General features: G+C 39.6%; 1 protein-coding gene across 1 annotated transcript; it reads left to right on the forward strand.

The window, feature by feature from the left end:
• Nucleotides 1–14,292: 14,292 nt before the first annotated feature.
• LOC110911285 (cytosolic sulfotransferase 12) lies at nt 14,293–15,422 on the forward strand. The gene has a single exon (XM_022155888.2). The coding sequence runs from the start codon at nt 14,293–14,295 to the stop codon at nt 15,280–15,282; it is 990 nt and encodes a 329-aa protein (XP_022011580.1). The 3' UTR covers nt 15,283–15,422.

Consider the following 15,422-nt stretch of genomic DNA (forward strand, 5'->3'; position numbering starts at 1 on the left):
CACCTGTTTTTCAGTCTCCGTTTCTGGTGCCCTCACCCATGCCCAATCCCATATACGACCCCCGCCATTTGTCTTGTAACAGTCTTTTACTAACGCTCTTTTTTATGTCGCTAACCGGTATAATTCTGGGAATTGAGACTTAATTTGATTGTTACCCAGCCATGTATCCTCCCAAAACATAGTTTTGTCCCCAATCCCCACTTTACTTCTTAGACACGCCGATGCATTTATATTACTTTTCGAGAATTCCACACCGATTTCTCCGATATTTGGGAGGGATGAAATAAAACATAAATATTTATTTTCACTTTTTGAGAAACTAACGTATCTTTATAAAATTTGAATTATTATGGTGCTATATACAACTTACTGCCTCAAAAAATCAATTCTATGGAGTATTTTAGTGCTATTAACTACTTTCAGCCTCAAAAAATCAATTTTATAGTGTTTTTGGATGTATGTTTATTTAATAGTGGGGTAATGTTGTTATTTAGTGCTTTGTATTAGAAGAGAGCACCCAAAAATTAAAATTAACACCACCAAAAAATTAGTTTTGTACTAGTTGATAGAAATAACTATAAATAAAATTAAATCTAAAACCTACACAGTAGGAAAAGTCCAAAGAGAATAAAAAAATCAAATCTAGTTATGGTTTACCAAAATCTATATAAAAGTTGCAATTATTGACAAATGAGCATATCTTACGATAGATTTGAAGACAATGATATTTACATAATTTATGTTAAAATCATTGTACTATTTTCTTTTTTTTTTCTATAAAGTAACTTTCATTAAACACATTCACCCTGCCAAAACCAGCAGGAGAGCCCTACCGATCGAATATAAATCATTATACTATTGATTCGAGATTGACTATGACAACTGAACTATTTTCATTAATCCTCAGTCTGGTTTCCTTCCCCATGTAAGAGTAGTATAGAAAGTGAGTGCACGGATATAAAAGATAAAACTAAGGTAGCGTTCGTTTCATGGAATGGAATGGAATGGAATGGAATTAGGAAGTTTTTCTTTAAAAATTGATCTTGGTTGGGGGAGGGAGGAATTTGAAATCCCATGAATTTCTTTAATCAATTAAATTTGTGACTATTTCAACATTTCATTCCATTCCTTCATTAGAGTGAAGGATTTCTAAGGAATGTTGAAATAGTCACAAATTTCATTAGAGTGAAGGATTTCAAATTCCTCCCTCCCCCAACCAAGATCAATTTTACAAAGAAAAACTTCCTAATTCCATTCCATTCCATTCCACGAAACGAACGCTACCTAAGAGAAATTTGACAAAACTATCTTACAATCAAATTAACTTCCTAAAGATAAAACTATTAAATTTGTAAGGATGAAACAAAATCTGGAAAACTGAAAACCATCTTGCAATCAAATTAACTTCCTAACGGTATTTAGGAGCTAGTCTGATAGTTTGTCGTTCAAAAAGAAAAAAAAAAGTTTCATACATTTGGAGAAAATGTTTGTGGGTTGCTAAAATTTTGGCAAACTCCTATATGATGGTTTGTCACATAATCCGTCTTGTTGAGATGTTTCCGTCTATTACTTACTTATGAGCCCTAACAACTTCTGTAACCCGATCCAAACTTAATGCAAGTTTACATATTTTAAGTAGACATTTTTCTAACTCATTTAATACAACTATGAGTTTTGTGGCATTTGTACAAATGTGAGTGGTTATAAAGTGGGTATTGCCAACTAAACTGGACATGATTTTTTTTTTAACATGACATGAAGTGCAGGTGTTATTGTGTTAATATAATCTCAATCTATCATGATTTACATGCACCTTTTTAATAAAATAAAATTAAATGGTACAAGACACCAAAGTATGACCTTGCTTTTTGTAGGTAAGACAATGGAGTTTATTGAATTATATTAACGGGTTGTTTTTTATATTAAACAATGAAATTAGCATGATAAACATAGGCTTCATATAAAACAATGAAATTAGCATGATAAACATAGGCTTCATATAAAACAATGAAATTAGCATGATAAACATAGGCTGCTAAGAATAATATATCTCATGTTTTAATGTAAGTCATAACTCTTAAACTGTAATGAGTTATAAATTTTGAATTTTTATAGTTCTCCTCATAATTTCACTACTTTATTTCTGTTCGATCTTATTTTAGAAAAAACAAATGTAAATTGATATTTGTAAGGATAAGCAAATGGTACTAGGTACCGGTTTGAAACCGGTACCGAATTTTCCGAAACAAAATATTTTTGATACCGTCATTGGGCATTTTTGGTATCAGTTCGGTACTGACACGAGTTTGACCTTCAAATACCGGTACTAAACCGTATCGTACCCGTTAGTTATTTTCGGTACCGGTACCATTTTTAAGATTTTCGTTATCGATACCGATTGATACCGCGCTCATCCCTAAGTGATCTGGTGCTAAAATGCAACTTCCTTCATAAGACATCTTGTTGGTGCACTTGTGTCTGTACTTTGTCTGTATTCGGTCTGTATGTAAACGATGTCCTGGTCAGTCCTGTAAGTTGACAAAGTCAACCGTCCTCCTGGTTTGACTTAGTCAACAGTTGAAAGATGTCTGTATCGAAGGATAGCCTCGAAGGATACTGTTGATCCTTCGAGGTGCTCGAAAGATATGCTTCGAATGATTAGACCTCGAAAGATGATCTTTCGAGGTCCCTGCTTATCCTTCGAAAGCATTGTATCCGAAAGATGATCCTTCGGACCATCTATCGAATCCTTCGAGAAGACCTGCTGTATATGGGTATATATACCCATGCAGTGTTGAGGACAGAAGATAGATGCACACAGATAGTCACACCGAGAGATAGAGAGTTGAGAGCATCCTGTCCGAAACTCTCACACACTTAGAGAGTTTATAGAACATTTCTGTAAACATTGAGCTTGTAACCGAACCCTCATTGCATTAATACAAGTTGTGTTAATCGGTGAACTTGTGTGTTTGTTTCTCTACTTGCTACTAACTCGGTTTGCTTGCTAGCTTGGATTCCGCACTCGCTAGTAGGTTTGTATAACAAGGTTTAGGTTCGTAATCCTCCGCGAAAAGGGACCTACAAGTGGTATCAGAGCCTCGCTCTTTACCTTGTTTAAAACCGGGTTTTTACAAGTTTTGGTGTGTTGAAACACTTGGTTTTGCACCTGTTTTTACTTGTTTTCCTGCATTTTCTTTGAGTAAAAACGTGTCTAAACTAACCGGGAGTGTTTAAAGTTGGGTTGGGTAACTTGGAAATTGGTTTTTTTAAGAAACTTTGTGTTTTCCGGCCAATTTCCGGTGTGTTTCCGGTGACCGGACTTGGTGGATAAGGCTTGCCATTTTTGGGCATTGTTTTTGAAAGTCAAAAAGTTGGTGAAGATCCGTGTGCAGAACATACCTTTCTGCCGAAAGTACTTCACCAACCCATCACCTTTTTCACCAACCTATCACATCAGATCAGTGTGTGTCAGAACCTCTCGAAAGATATCTTTCGACATCGAAAGACTATCCTTCGACATCTGTCGATCAAGGAAGGCTCGAAAGATTGTTATCCTTCGACCCATCCTTCGAAGTCTGAATCATATCCTTCGAGAAAGGAATCTAATCGAAAGACAAGTGTCCGAAAGATAAGGATTTAGCTCGAAAGATAAGGATCTTTCAAAGGAGAATCCTTCGAGCTCTTGAATCTTTCGAAATCATTGTTCGAGAGTCAACAGTAATCTTTCGAATACTGTTGATCCTTCGAACAAGGTTATATCTTTCGATTGTGGTCTGTTTGTTGTTAACAGGTTTCTGTGATTTCAGATCCTTCGACCAGGGTCCTTCGACTGGGAGTGATCTTTCGGGTGCTCATCATCCTTCGAGACTTGGACATAGAATTTATTTTTCTTGTTAAAGATGAATCCGAGTTGGTGGGGAAATCCGGCTCCAGACAGTGGAAAATACATGAATACCAGTCAATCTCCATCATGGGCAGAATCTCCGGTATCTACATCCTCACAAACAAATGCCACTCCAGCTGGTCAATGGGCGTTTGTTTCAAATCAAACTCCGAGTATTCAAAGTCTTCTACTAAGCGAAAGTGAAACCGGAAGTTTGAACAGGCCTCCAAAGTTGATGCATCTTAATGAATATCCGGGATGGGTTGATCGTTTCCATACATACATTCTTGGTCAAAATACAGAGTTGTGGTTGCGGTTCACTACGGAATTCGATCAAACTATCGAGGTTGCTGCTTCTTCTACAGCTACATTTGCCGATCTTCCTGATGATCAAAAGAAGACGTATGACTTAGAAAAGAAAGCATACGCTATTCTCACTCAAGCACTGAGCAAGGATATTTATCATCAGTTCGTCAGTTTCAAGACTACGAAGAAGCTGTGGGATGCATTGAAGACAAGAGGAGTAGGTAATGAAGCCACACGTCAACTACGACGAGATCTACTGAAGAAAGAATTCGATGGCTTCACATGTATGGATAAGGAGTCCTTGGGAGATATGACAAGCCGCTTCTATCATCTACTTACTGAGCTGACCAACTTTGAAGTCACAACGACTCCAACAGAGGTGGTAAAGAAGTTTGCCGATGCATTGCCTCCTCAATGGAATAACTTCCTGGAAATCTTAAAGTACAATGGAACGTTGAAAACTACAAATATCAACGATTTCGTGCAGCTTCTGGAGAACAAGGATCAGGAAGAAACGTTGAAGGCAAAGAGAGTTGCAGTGCCACAGAATCCAGAGATGTATTATGGCACCTCCACTTCTTCATCAGTGAAAGCCGGTTCACATGCTCCACTTCAAACGGCGTTTGTCACAAGCACGGATATGTATCGCAATCCAGTGCAAGTTCCTGTAAAGCCACCTCCAACCACAGATCTGTATGGAAATCCAATACAACCACCTCCTCCTCCTCCTGCTCAACAACCACAATATGCGTGTTATGGAGGAACATCATCTGCTGCAGGTCAACAATCAAAGCCAAATACAGTACAGCTTGACACTTCAAGTTTCTCTAAAGTCAGTGTAGAAGTAGCTAAGGAACACATGGAGCTACTTAACACTGTAGTGAGCGCGTACTGTGGGTTGATAGAAGGTCAGATTGGAAACATTAATCTGACACAAGAAGATTACAGGCAGATTGATAAGGAAGAGATGGACTTGATGGATATCAAGTGGGCCTTTGCGAGTGCTGTGAGAAGAGCAAAGGATTGGATGGAAAGTACTGGCAGAACCAGCTTGGAAAGTAAGCGAGACACCAAGTATGGGTTCGATAAACAGGCTGTTAAGTGCTTCAACTGTGGTGAACGGGGCCACTTTAAAAGGGAATGTACAAAGCCAGCACAGCACGGGAATCAAAATCCCTTCAGAAACCGAGGCAACCAGCAGAATCAGAACAGAAACACTGAGCGTTCATTGGTGCCTGCAAATAACCAAACCAACCGAGCACTTGCAGTTCAGGTGGATGAAGGTTGTGACTGGTCAATCCAGTTGGGTGCTGATGCTCCTGATGGAACAGCATGTTTTGCTCAGATTGTGAAGGAGCTAGTTCACACCAGTGGTGGAGAATCTTCTGCCAGTGGTGATGAATCGTCTGAAGATGAAGACTCCTCTGGATACAGTAGGAGTGTTGATGAAGAATCATCCAACTCTGGTGATGATCATGTGGGTGAGACATCTAATGTTTCGGATGATATTGACATTGATGAACTCTTGGGGGAAGCTGTAGAAGAAACTCAAAGAAGATCTATTCTGGTGGATCAGGCTGCTTACTCTTCGTCTTCTCTCCATTCAGCCTTTATGGCTAATGTCGACGGTTCATCAAGTCAGGTATGTGTCGATGAACCCACTGCTATTAACTGTGATGAATGTGATAGATTGCATGCTAGGTGTGCTGATTTGGAAGGAAACATGTCTGAGTTGCAAGCCAAACATGATGCTTTACAAGCTAGTTTGTTTGACTTGCAAGACAAACATAGTTCCTTGAGTGCTGATTGGTGTGACTTGCAAAGCAAGCATGAAGCTTTGCAAGAGAAATATGATGTGACATTCATCCACAATCAGAAGTTGACTGTGGACCTCTCTAAATGCACAGAAGCCAACATGTTTTATGAAAACCATGAAAAAGAATTTAAGTCAGTAATTGAAACATTAAAGAAGGATAAAACAGAACTGACTAAAATGGTTTCAAGAAAACAAACTGATATTAATTTGTATATATCTCGCCTTGAGAGTATGCAAAAAGAGATGGCTTGTGTGAAAACCGAAAGTGATGCGATCCAACTCAAGCTAGACAGTTATTTGAGTTCTAGCTATGTGTTAGACCACATCATTGACGTTCAGAAGGAAAAGAGAGATGTCACTTGCATAGGGTACAAGAAGTGTCCACCACCAGTGAGACATAATTATGACGCCATGCCTGATGAAGAGGACAGAGTTTTCTTTGAACCTTCTGTGCCTCTAGATGTTAAGGAGTTTGCTGCAGGACTCGGATACCAAAAGGAAGTATCCTCAGATTCAGATGTGTCAGCAGATACATTTGTGAGTGCTGAACAGAATCAAGATCCTCCAGTTGTGATTGAGGATGCTGATTCGTCTGATGATGAATCTGATGATACTGTCCCAGCAAAGTCTGATGCGGTAGTCAAAAATGAGGACATACCTCTTGAGAATCACATTCTATGTGATCCCCCTGTACAACCCGCTAAGACTATTGCAACTGAGTCCTCATCTGCAGGAGAGCCGGAGAGTGTGAATTTGCTGTACACTCTAGTTGGTGATGATAAAATTTACTCAGACAAAGATTTTCCCATTAAGAATGTTAATCAATCCTTAATCTGCAAAGTCTTTGAGAATTCGACGAGTAAGTTCTTGGGAAAGGCAGGACCTAAAGTTACAGTTACTCAGTGTCCTCCTATTCCAAAGGCTGAAATTCGAAAACAATTTGGCAACAAGAAATTACCAACAGTGCCAACACAGCAAAATCACACCAAACCCAAAGGTAAAACACCGGCTCAAGCTAACAAGAAGCCGAACCAAAAGAAGAAGAAGAATGTTAACTTTGTGAAATCGACGGGAACAGACAAAATTGAAAAGTTTGAAAATCAATCTAACTTAGATTTTGTCAAGAAAGCTATTGTCGAGAAAAGAAATGAACCAAGCAGTTCAAAACCTAGTACCTCGGGTTCACAAAGTTCAACATCATCGGCTAGACGATCACATGATTCTTCGGGGTTTGTAGAACGAAGATCATGTTTTGAGTGTGGAACCATTGGGCACATTATTAGAAACTGCCCATATCTTCATAAGCAGAAAGGAAAGGTTGATGATCCCCGTGGCAAAACTGACCGTAAGCCAACTGTTTCCACAAAACAAGATCCCCGCCTTGTAAAAGAAAGGGAAAAGAAACAGAAACGCCAACAGGTCAAAAAGATAGAAAAAGCGATTAAAACCGATGCGGTTCAAAAACAATCTGTTGTTGTAAAACCAGACAATTCTAAAACTTCAAATCATCAAGAAGTTAAACTTTTAAAGAAAAACACTGGTGAAACCAAACAGACTTGGAAACCAAAAACGGTTACTGAATCAGGGGGACCATCACAATTCACCAACCATCAAAGACAAGAAGTTATTGTCATTGATGAAAATGGAAGACCCAAGACCACAATGGCTTGGGTCCCCATCTCCAACTAATTCATTTGAGTTCATGTGCAGGGTGCTTCAGGAGGAACTATCAGTAGTCATTGGATTGTTGATAGTGGGGCATCTAGGCACATGACGGGCGACATGAAGCTTCTCTACGACGTTAAATCTATTAGAGGAGGTTATGTTGCTTTTGCTGGAGATAAAGGTGGATACATTACGGGTGAAGGAATGATATCTAACGGGATTGTCAGCTTTGACAAGATCAATTTTGTGCAACAACTTGATCACAATCTTCTTAGTGTTTCTCAAATCTGTGACAAGCAGTTCTCAGTACACTTTGATGCTAATGGATGTTATGTGCTGAAACCCGGCTTCAAAATTCCAAAAGAATGGATTCTCTTGTCGGCTCCAAGGATAAATGATTTGTACGTCCTTGACATGAGCCAGGCTATCACTACGTCTGCACAAGCAACATGTTTCGTTTCCAAAGCCACAGAAAAAGACACTATCTCTTGGCACAGACGAATGGGTCACATTCACTTACGCAAAATGAATCATTTGGTTTCAAATGAATTGGTGAATGGTGTTCCCCTCAAAAATTTTCATCTTCAAGACGTCTGTGTTTCGTGCCAGAAAGGAAAGCAAACAAAGAAGAAGCACCCTATAAAGAAGATCAACACAGTGGCAGTTCCTCTTGAACGTTTGCACATGGATTTGTTCGGTCCTGTCAAGCACAAGAGTATTCGGGGTGATCAATACTGCCTCGTGGTTACTGATGATTATTCAAGATTTTCTTGGGTTGCGTTCATGGCACACAAGAGTGAAACCTTTGGTATTATCAAAAACTTGATCATTCAGATTGAGAATTTGTATAAGTTGAAGGTTAGGCGGATACGTAGCGACAATGGTACTGAATTTAAGAATCATTCCATGGCGGAGTTCTGCACTTCAAAGGGTATTCTTCATGAGTTTAGTGCAGCTTATACTCCTCAACAGAATGGTGTCGCTGAACGTAAAAACCGCACATTGATCGAGACTGCTAGGACAATGTTGGTAGAGTCGCAGCTACCCATTCCATTCTGGACTGAAGCTGTGGCCTCTGCATGTTATACATTGAACCGAGTCCTTACAGTCAAAAGGCACAACAAGACCTGCTTTGAGCTTCTTCAAAAACGGAAACCAGATTTGTCTTATCTAGAACCGTTTGGAGCTCCATGCACAATCATCGATCCTAATGGAAAGTTTGGGGCAAGAGCAATTGATGGATACTTTCTTGGGTATGCCACCCCTAACTTACGAGTCTGGAATCTAGAGACTAAAAGGGTCGAGGAATGGTCTGAGGTCAGAGTACAAAGGCACACCTTGCCAGTCAAAAATCCGGGTCAACCTTGGATGTTTGAGTACGATGACTTTTTCAATTCGATCAATGTAGAAGCCGTTGAAGAAAATGTTGCGGCTAGGATGTTTTTCGAGAGTGACAATGCAACAGTTTCACCGGTGGTTCGTCCGATTCTTGTGAATCAAGAACCATCTTCTTCGGTGAACAACAATACTCTCAACAATGAGGATTTTCATGATGCAAACGAATTGAACGAATCTTCAGAGGATGATGAATTTCTAGATGCAGATCAAGAAGCTCCTACAACAGCAGTTCATGGTACTTCAGAGGGTACTCCTCCAGTGGATACACATCGAACAGCTGAGACTACTGCATCATCTTCTTCGTCAATTCCGGGTCTTGAATTGGTTGTTGATCTTAATCTTAACAACCTGGGTATAAATGTTCCAGTTCCAGATAATCCAGAAACAAGGATTCATAATACCCATCCTCAACAAAACATCATTGGAAATGTGCAAAGTGGCGTACAAACAAGAAACATGTTGCGAAACAACAACAATGCAGGCTTGTATGCAGCTATTCGAGAATCCGGGCAACAAAACGACTGGTCCTTCGCGTGTTATGTCTCACAGGAAGAACCAAGAACGTGGAAAGAAGCCTTGAAGGATAATGCCTGGGTTGAAGCAATGCAGGAAGAACTGCAACAATTCCAGAAGCTGGGTGTCTGGAAACTCGTAGAGAAACCTGCTGGATACAAGAAGATTGGTACCCGTTGGGTTTTCAAATGCAAAAAGGATGACCGCGGAGTTGTTATCCGAAACAAAGCACGTTTAGTCGTTCAAGGTTTTCGTCAGATTGAGGGGATCGACTACAACGAAGTCTATGCACCAGTGGCACGTCTCGAAGCAATTCGAATCTTTCTAGCCTATGCGTCCTTCAAAGGATTCAAGGTTTATCAGATGGACGTGAAAAGTGCATTCTTACATGGTGTGGTTGAAGAAGAGGTGTACGTCGAACAGCCTCCAGGTTTTGAAGATCCTATCCATCCCGATCGGGTTTGGTTGCTCAACAAAGCTCTTTATGGTCTTCATCAAGCACCACGAGCTTGGTATGCAACCTTATCTCACTATCTGCTGGAGAACGGTTTTCGTAGAGGTCTTATCGACTGTACTCTTTTCATCAAAGAACAAGATGGAGATCTTCTTCTGGTACAGGTATACGTTGATGACATTATTTTTGGTTCTACTAATGATGTCTTGTGTAGGGAATTCGAGCGCATCATGCAGGATAAATTCGAGATGAGTGCTATGGGGGAAATGACCTTCTTCTTGGGCCTACAAGTACAACAAACGGAGTCTGGGATATTCATCCATCAGACTAAATATGTTGGTGACATCTTGAGCCGGTTCCAGATGTCTGATGCAACGCCCATTGGTACTCCATTGCCAACTAATCACGGAATTACTCCAGACTTGAAGGGAGAAGCTGTTAGCCCTTCTATCTATCGCGCCATGATCGGATCTCTCATGTACCTCACAGCATCAAGGCCAGACATAATGTACCCAACGTGCCTGCTTGCTAGATATCAAGTTAACCCGAAGGCCTCACATCTTGCTGCTGTTAAAAGGATTTTTCGTTATTTGAAGGCGTACCCTGACACTGGTCTGTGGTACCCTAGGGATAATAACTTTGAATTGGTAGCTTTCAGTGATTCTGATTTTGGCGGATGCAAAATCGACGGCAAATCCACAACGGCTGGATGTCAGTTCTTAGGAAATCGCCTAGTCACATGGCAGTGCAAGAAGCAGACGTGTGTAGCTACATCAACATGCGAAGCTGAATACATTGCTGCCTCAAGTTGTTGCTCCCAAGTTCTTTGGATTCAACAACAAATGCGGGACTACGGTTTTGAATTCCTAACTACTCCTATTTACGTTGATAATTCTGCTGCTTTAGATATCACTAGAAATCCTGTGCAGCATTCGAAGACCAAACACATCGAAATCAAATATCACTTCATACGTGATTGCTTTGAGAAAAGGCTAATCGATGTTGTTAAGGTCCACACCGATGACCAACGTGCCGACTTATTTACCAAAGCTTTTGACAAATCAAGATTTGACTTTTTATTATTGGTAAACGGCATTAAGGTCAAGCAAGAGTAAAACCAACATCGGAAAATCATTTTTGTAAATACCTTTGTGTTTTAAATTTGTCTTAGTTTATTGATTTTAGGGGGAGTAAATCCAAAAATCAGAAAATCCAAAAACATCGAAAAATTTCAAAAACACAAAAACAATAGAAAAACAAAAATGAGTTTCCTGGCGAGCAAAAGAGAAAATGATAGTACATCAGTGGTCTATCCAAACCTCTTTAAACCTTAAATGAAAAACGATAAGCAGCTCTATATAAGATGTATCGGTAGGCTCACAATCATTTTAAAGTGTGCAGGGTGATATAAATCTTAATCGACTGAAGACCAGGTGGGAACCATTCATTGGCATATGGTCTTAGTACCGAAATTTCGTTTGATAGATTGCCGAGGTTCTGAGATATTCGGTCTTTATGCTGCTTATCATCTGGGTATCATGGTTGTATCTTTTACCGAAAAATAACGGGGACGCAAGTCTAGATCTTCCATGATACTATACATACGTGTACATATTGCATACTGCATTCGACCTCAATAAGTGATAAACAATCACATGTCCAATTCAAATAAGTGATAAAAATATCACATCTATCCGGGTGTCAAGTTCGTCTCTCTGCTGTACGGAAGTACTGACCTGTTCATGGACTTGCACCTGTGCCCTCATGCATACGAAAATCAAGTTCCTCCTCAATAAGTGATTATATCACATAGGACTTGTTTTCAAATCAAAATAAGTGAGTATCTCACAATTTATACGGTCAAACAGAGGATAACCGGTATACTCACCGGTAAGATGAACTCTCGTGCATACCTTGATACGGGAATGTGTCGTGATGTGGATGAACACCGGTCGGTAAGTATAAATCATACATTAACGTATTCTCTAAACATGATTACATCTGATAAGTTGAGCTTAAGTGGACAACAATACCGATAATTGTTATAGGATGCTTATCTTAATGTTAACTAACTGAACAACAAGAGTGTTTTGGCATGACCGTACACTGATATGATTCTCTTACCCTCGAAACTCGCAAAAAGAATGTCTGTATATATTTATTTACTGCTTAACTTTTATTGTTCTTCTTTTAAAACAGTTTCGTCGTTTGGTGCATATCAGCACGACATTAGCGGTGATGTCGTTTGATAACACTCAAAGGATTTTAAATTGTTGTCTTTTAATTTCAAAAACACACCTAAAATCTGTGTTTTAATATAAACTTTATAAAAGCCAAAAAGATTTTATTTCTGCTTTATTTTCGATCGTACGATGTTGGAGCTCAAGTCTTCGTTACCTGAAACCTGACTGAAAACCGAACTGACTAAATCTTCATAAACGGTCGAAATTTGCATGTTTTGAAAGTTAGAATTTAAAATTGATAAATTTATTAGACTTTCAAACTGTCGGACGGTGTTTGATTATGACATGGTCATTCGTGTGTCATTTGTTTATACTATATTCCAAGCAGTTGTTCTCATTACGCGTTTAGATTTCTTGCATGTGCAGATTCTAAAGGCTAGGAGAACATGGTCGATGACAAGCTCTGGAATGAAGACATGACGAGAAGGCACTCAAAAGATGAAGATGATCGAGTTGCCGCTGGCCATCATCAACACCACAAGGATCTCACTTCATAAAGATAAAGTATTTTCACGAGCATAACTCAAGGGGGAGCTTATGTTAAGGGGGAGTTTGTCAACACACTTCCTACATGATACGGGTAGTTTGTTGATACACTCTCTGCTTTCAAGACGTGAAGACTTTGAAGATCCTCCGACATTGAAGACTTGAAAGGACATCAGAGTTTTGATAACTCGAAGACCAAAGACCGTCGAAGTTCAAGACGAGTCTACAACCATAGAAGATAAAGACAAAGCTACAGCCAAGGGGGAGTTTGTTGGTGCACTTGTGTCTGTACTTTGTCTGTATTCGGTCTGTATGTAAACGATGTCCTGGTCAGTCCTGTAAGTTGACAAAGTCAACCGTCCTCCTGGTTTGACTTAGTCAACAGTTGAAAGATGTCTGTATCGAAGGATAGCCTCGAAGGATACTGTTGATCCTTCGAGGTGCTCGAAAGATATGCTTCGAATGATTAGACCTCGAAAGATGATCTTTCGAGGTCCCTGCTTATCCTTCGAAAGCATTGTATCCGAAAGATGATCCTTCGGACCATCTATCGAATCCTTCGAGAAGACCTGCTGTATATGGGTATATATACCCATGCAGTGTTGAGGACAGAAGATAGATGCACACAGATAGTCACACCGAGAGATAGAGAGTTGAGAGCATCCTGTCCGAAACTCTCACACACTTAGAGAGTTTATAGAACATTTCTGTAAACATTGAGCTTGTAACCGAACCCTCATTGCATTAATACAAGTTGTGTTAATCGGTGAACTTGTGTGTTTGTTTCTCTACTTGCTACTAACTCGGTTTGCTTGCTAGCTTGGATTCCGCACTCGCTAGTAGGTTTGTATAACAAGGTTTAGGTTCGTAATCCTCCGCGAAAAGGGACCTACACATCTTTTCAGTTTTAAGAAAACATGTAATTTATATTTTAGGTCACAAAACCGTAGAATAAAAGTACCAAACATTACAATCAATATTACTTATTATAATATATCATAGATTACCTTAGGGGAGGCGGAGTGGTGGATATTTTTGTCCGTGATGAAATGTCCCACGTGTGGAACTTGGTGCAATCCCCACCGCCACATGCATTTACAACGAGTGATGGAAGGTTGGCGTGATAAATTTAACGCGTGATGGGGGTGTGAGTGATAAATGGATGTGAGGGGGTGTGAGAGTTTATTGCTGGGTGTTGTGAGTGATGACCATTGCCACTAAAAAAGGTTGTGAGTGATGAAATAATGGTTGATGACATGACGGAACTTGATTGGATGTTGTGAGTGAGAATTTTTGCAAGTGATGACCACCCCCTCCTCCCTTAAACACCAACCTCTTAGAATCTTATAATATATTATAGTTTACCTTAAGCATCAACCTCTTACAATCAAGAGGTTCCTGAAAACCAAGCTATTGTCAAATTTGGCCCTTCTCATTTAAACCATGCGCGTATAACTATCTATTTCTCTCTATATATAGAGGCTAAATGAAGACTTGATTCAAGCATACAAAAAAACTTATCTCTATGGAGACACCCCACCCTCCAGAGCCAAAATATTTGAAAGATGAAGAAGTGAGTCAAGAATGCATGAGTCTACTTTCCACTCTTCCCTCTGAAAGTGGATGGCTTTCTAAGAAATTACACAATTACCAAGGGTTTTGGCATAATGCTAGGCAGTTGCAAGGAGTCATTTCATGTCAAAAACACTTTCAAGCTCAAGACACCGATATTCTTCTTGTCACCACTCCCAAATCAGGAACCACTTGGTTAAAGGCCATCTTGTTCAGCCTAGTAAACCGTACCCGTTTCCAGCAAACCGAAGGCGATCACCCATTACTATCAAATAGCCCACATGCGCTCGTGCCATTCTTGGAGCTTAAGCTCTATGTCGATGGTGAGACTCCGGATCTTTCATCCTTCGCATCTCCAAGACTCTTTTCCACTCATTTACCGTATATATCATTACCAAAATCCGTCCAGGATTCAAAATGCAAGCTTGTTTATCTTTGTAGAAACCCTAAAGATACTTTTATATCTTTGTGGGCTTTCACAAACAAGTTGAAGCTCCAGGAAATAAGGACTAATTCAATTGAAGAAGTTTTTGAGAAGTTTTGTGAAGGGATAAGCTTGTGTGGACCGTTTTGGGATCACGTGTTGGGTTATTGGAAGGAAAGCTTAAAGAATCCAGAGAAGATTTATTTTCTGACGTATGAAGAGATGAAAGAGCAACCAGATCTTCATTTGAGGAAACTAGCTGATTTTTTAGGGTGCCCATTTTCGTCCAAAGAAGAGGAAGAAAGGGTGGTTGATGCTATTTTGGATATTTGTAGCTTCGACAAATTGAGTAATCTGAAGGTGAACAAGGAAGGGAAGCTTCCATCCGGAGAAAGTAACAATGCATATTTTCGAAATGGTCAAGTTGGTGACTGGAAAAACTATCTGACCGCAGAAATGGCACAACGTCTTGAGAAGATTTGTGAAGAAAAGTTTGATGGCTCGGGTTTAAAGTTTTAGTTTTCCTTTTGTGTGTGTGTTTTTGTTCTCGAATGTTTGTTCAAATAATTCCATTCCATGTGTGATCTTGGACACTAAATCAGTGTCGAATTTCGTTTTAGTTAAGCTGCATTCTGACTTTTGTTTTTGGAAAACACAAA

The sequence above is a fragment of the Helianthus annuus genome, chromosome 15 (assembly GCF_002127325.2).
Source record: "Helianthus annuus cultivar XRQ/B chromosome 15, HanXRQr2.0-SUNRISE, whole genome shotgun sequence".
Classification (NCBI taxonomy): domain Eukaryota; kingdom Viridiplantae; phylum Streptophyta; class Magnoliopsida; order Asterales; family Asteraceae; genus Helianthus; species Helianthus annuus.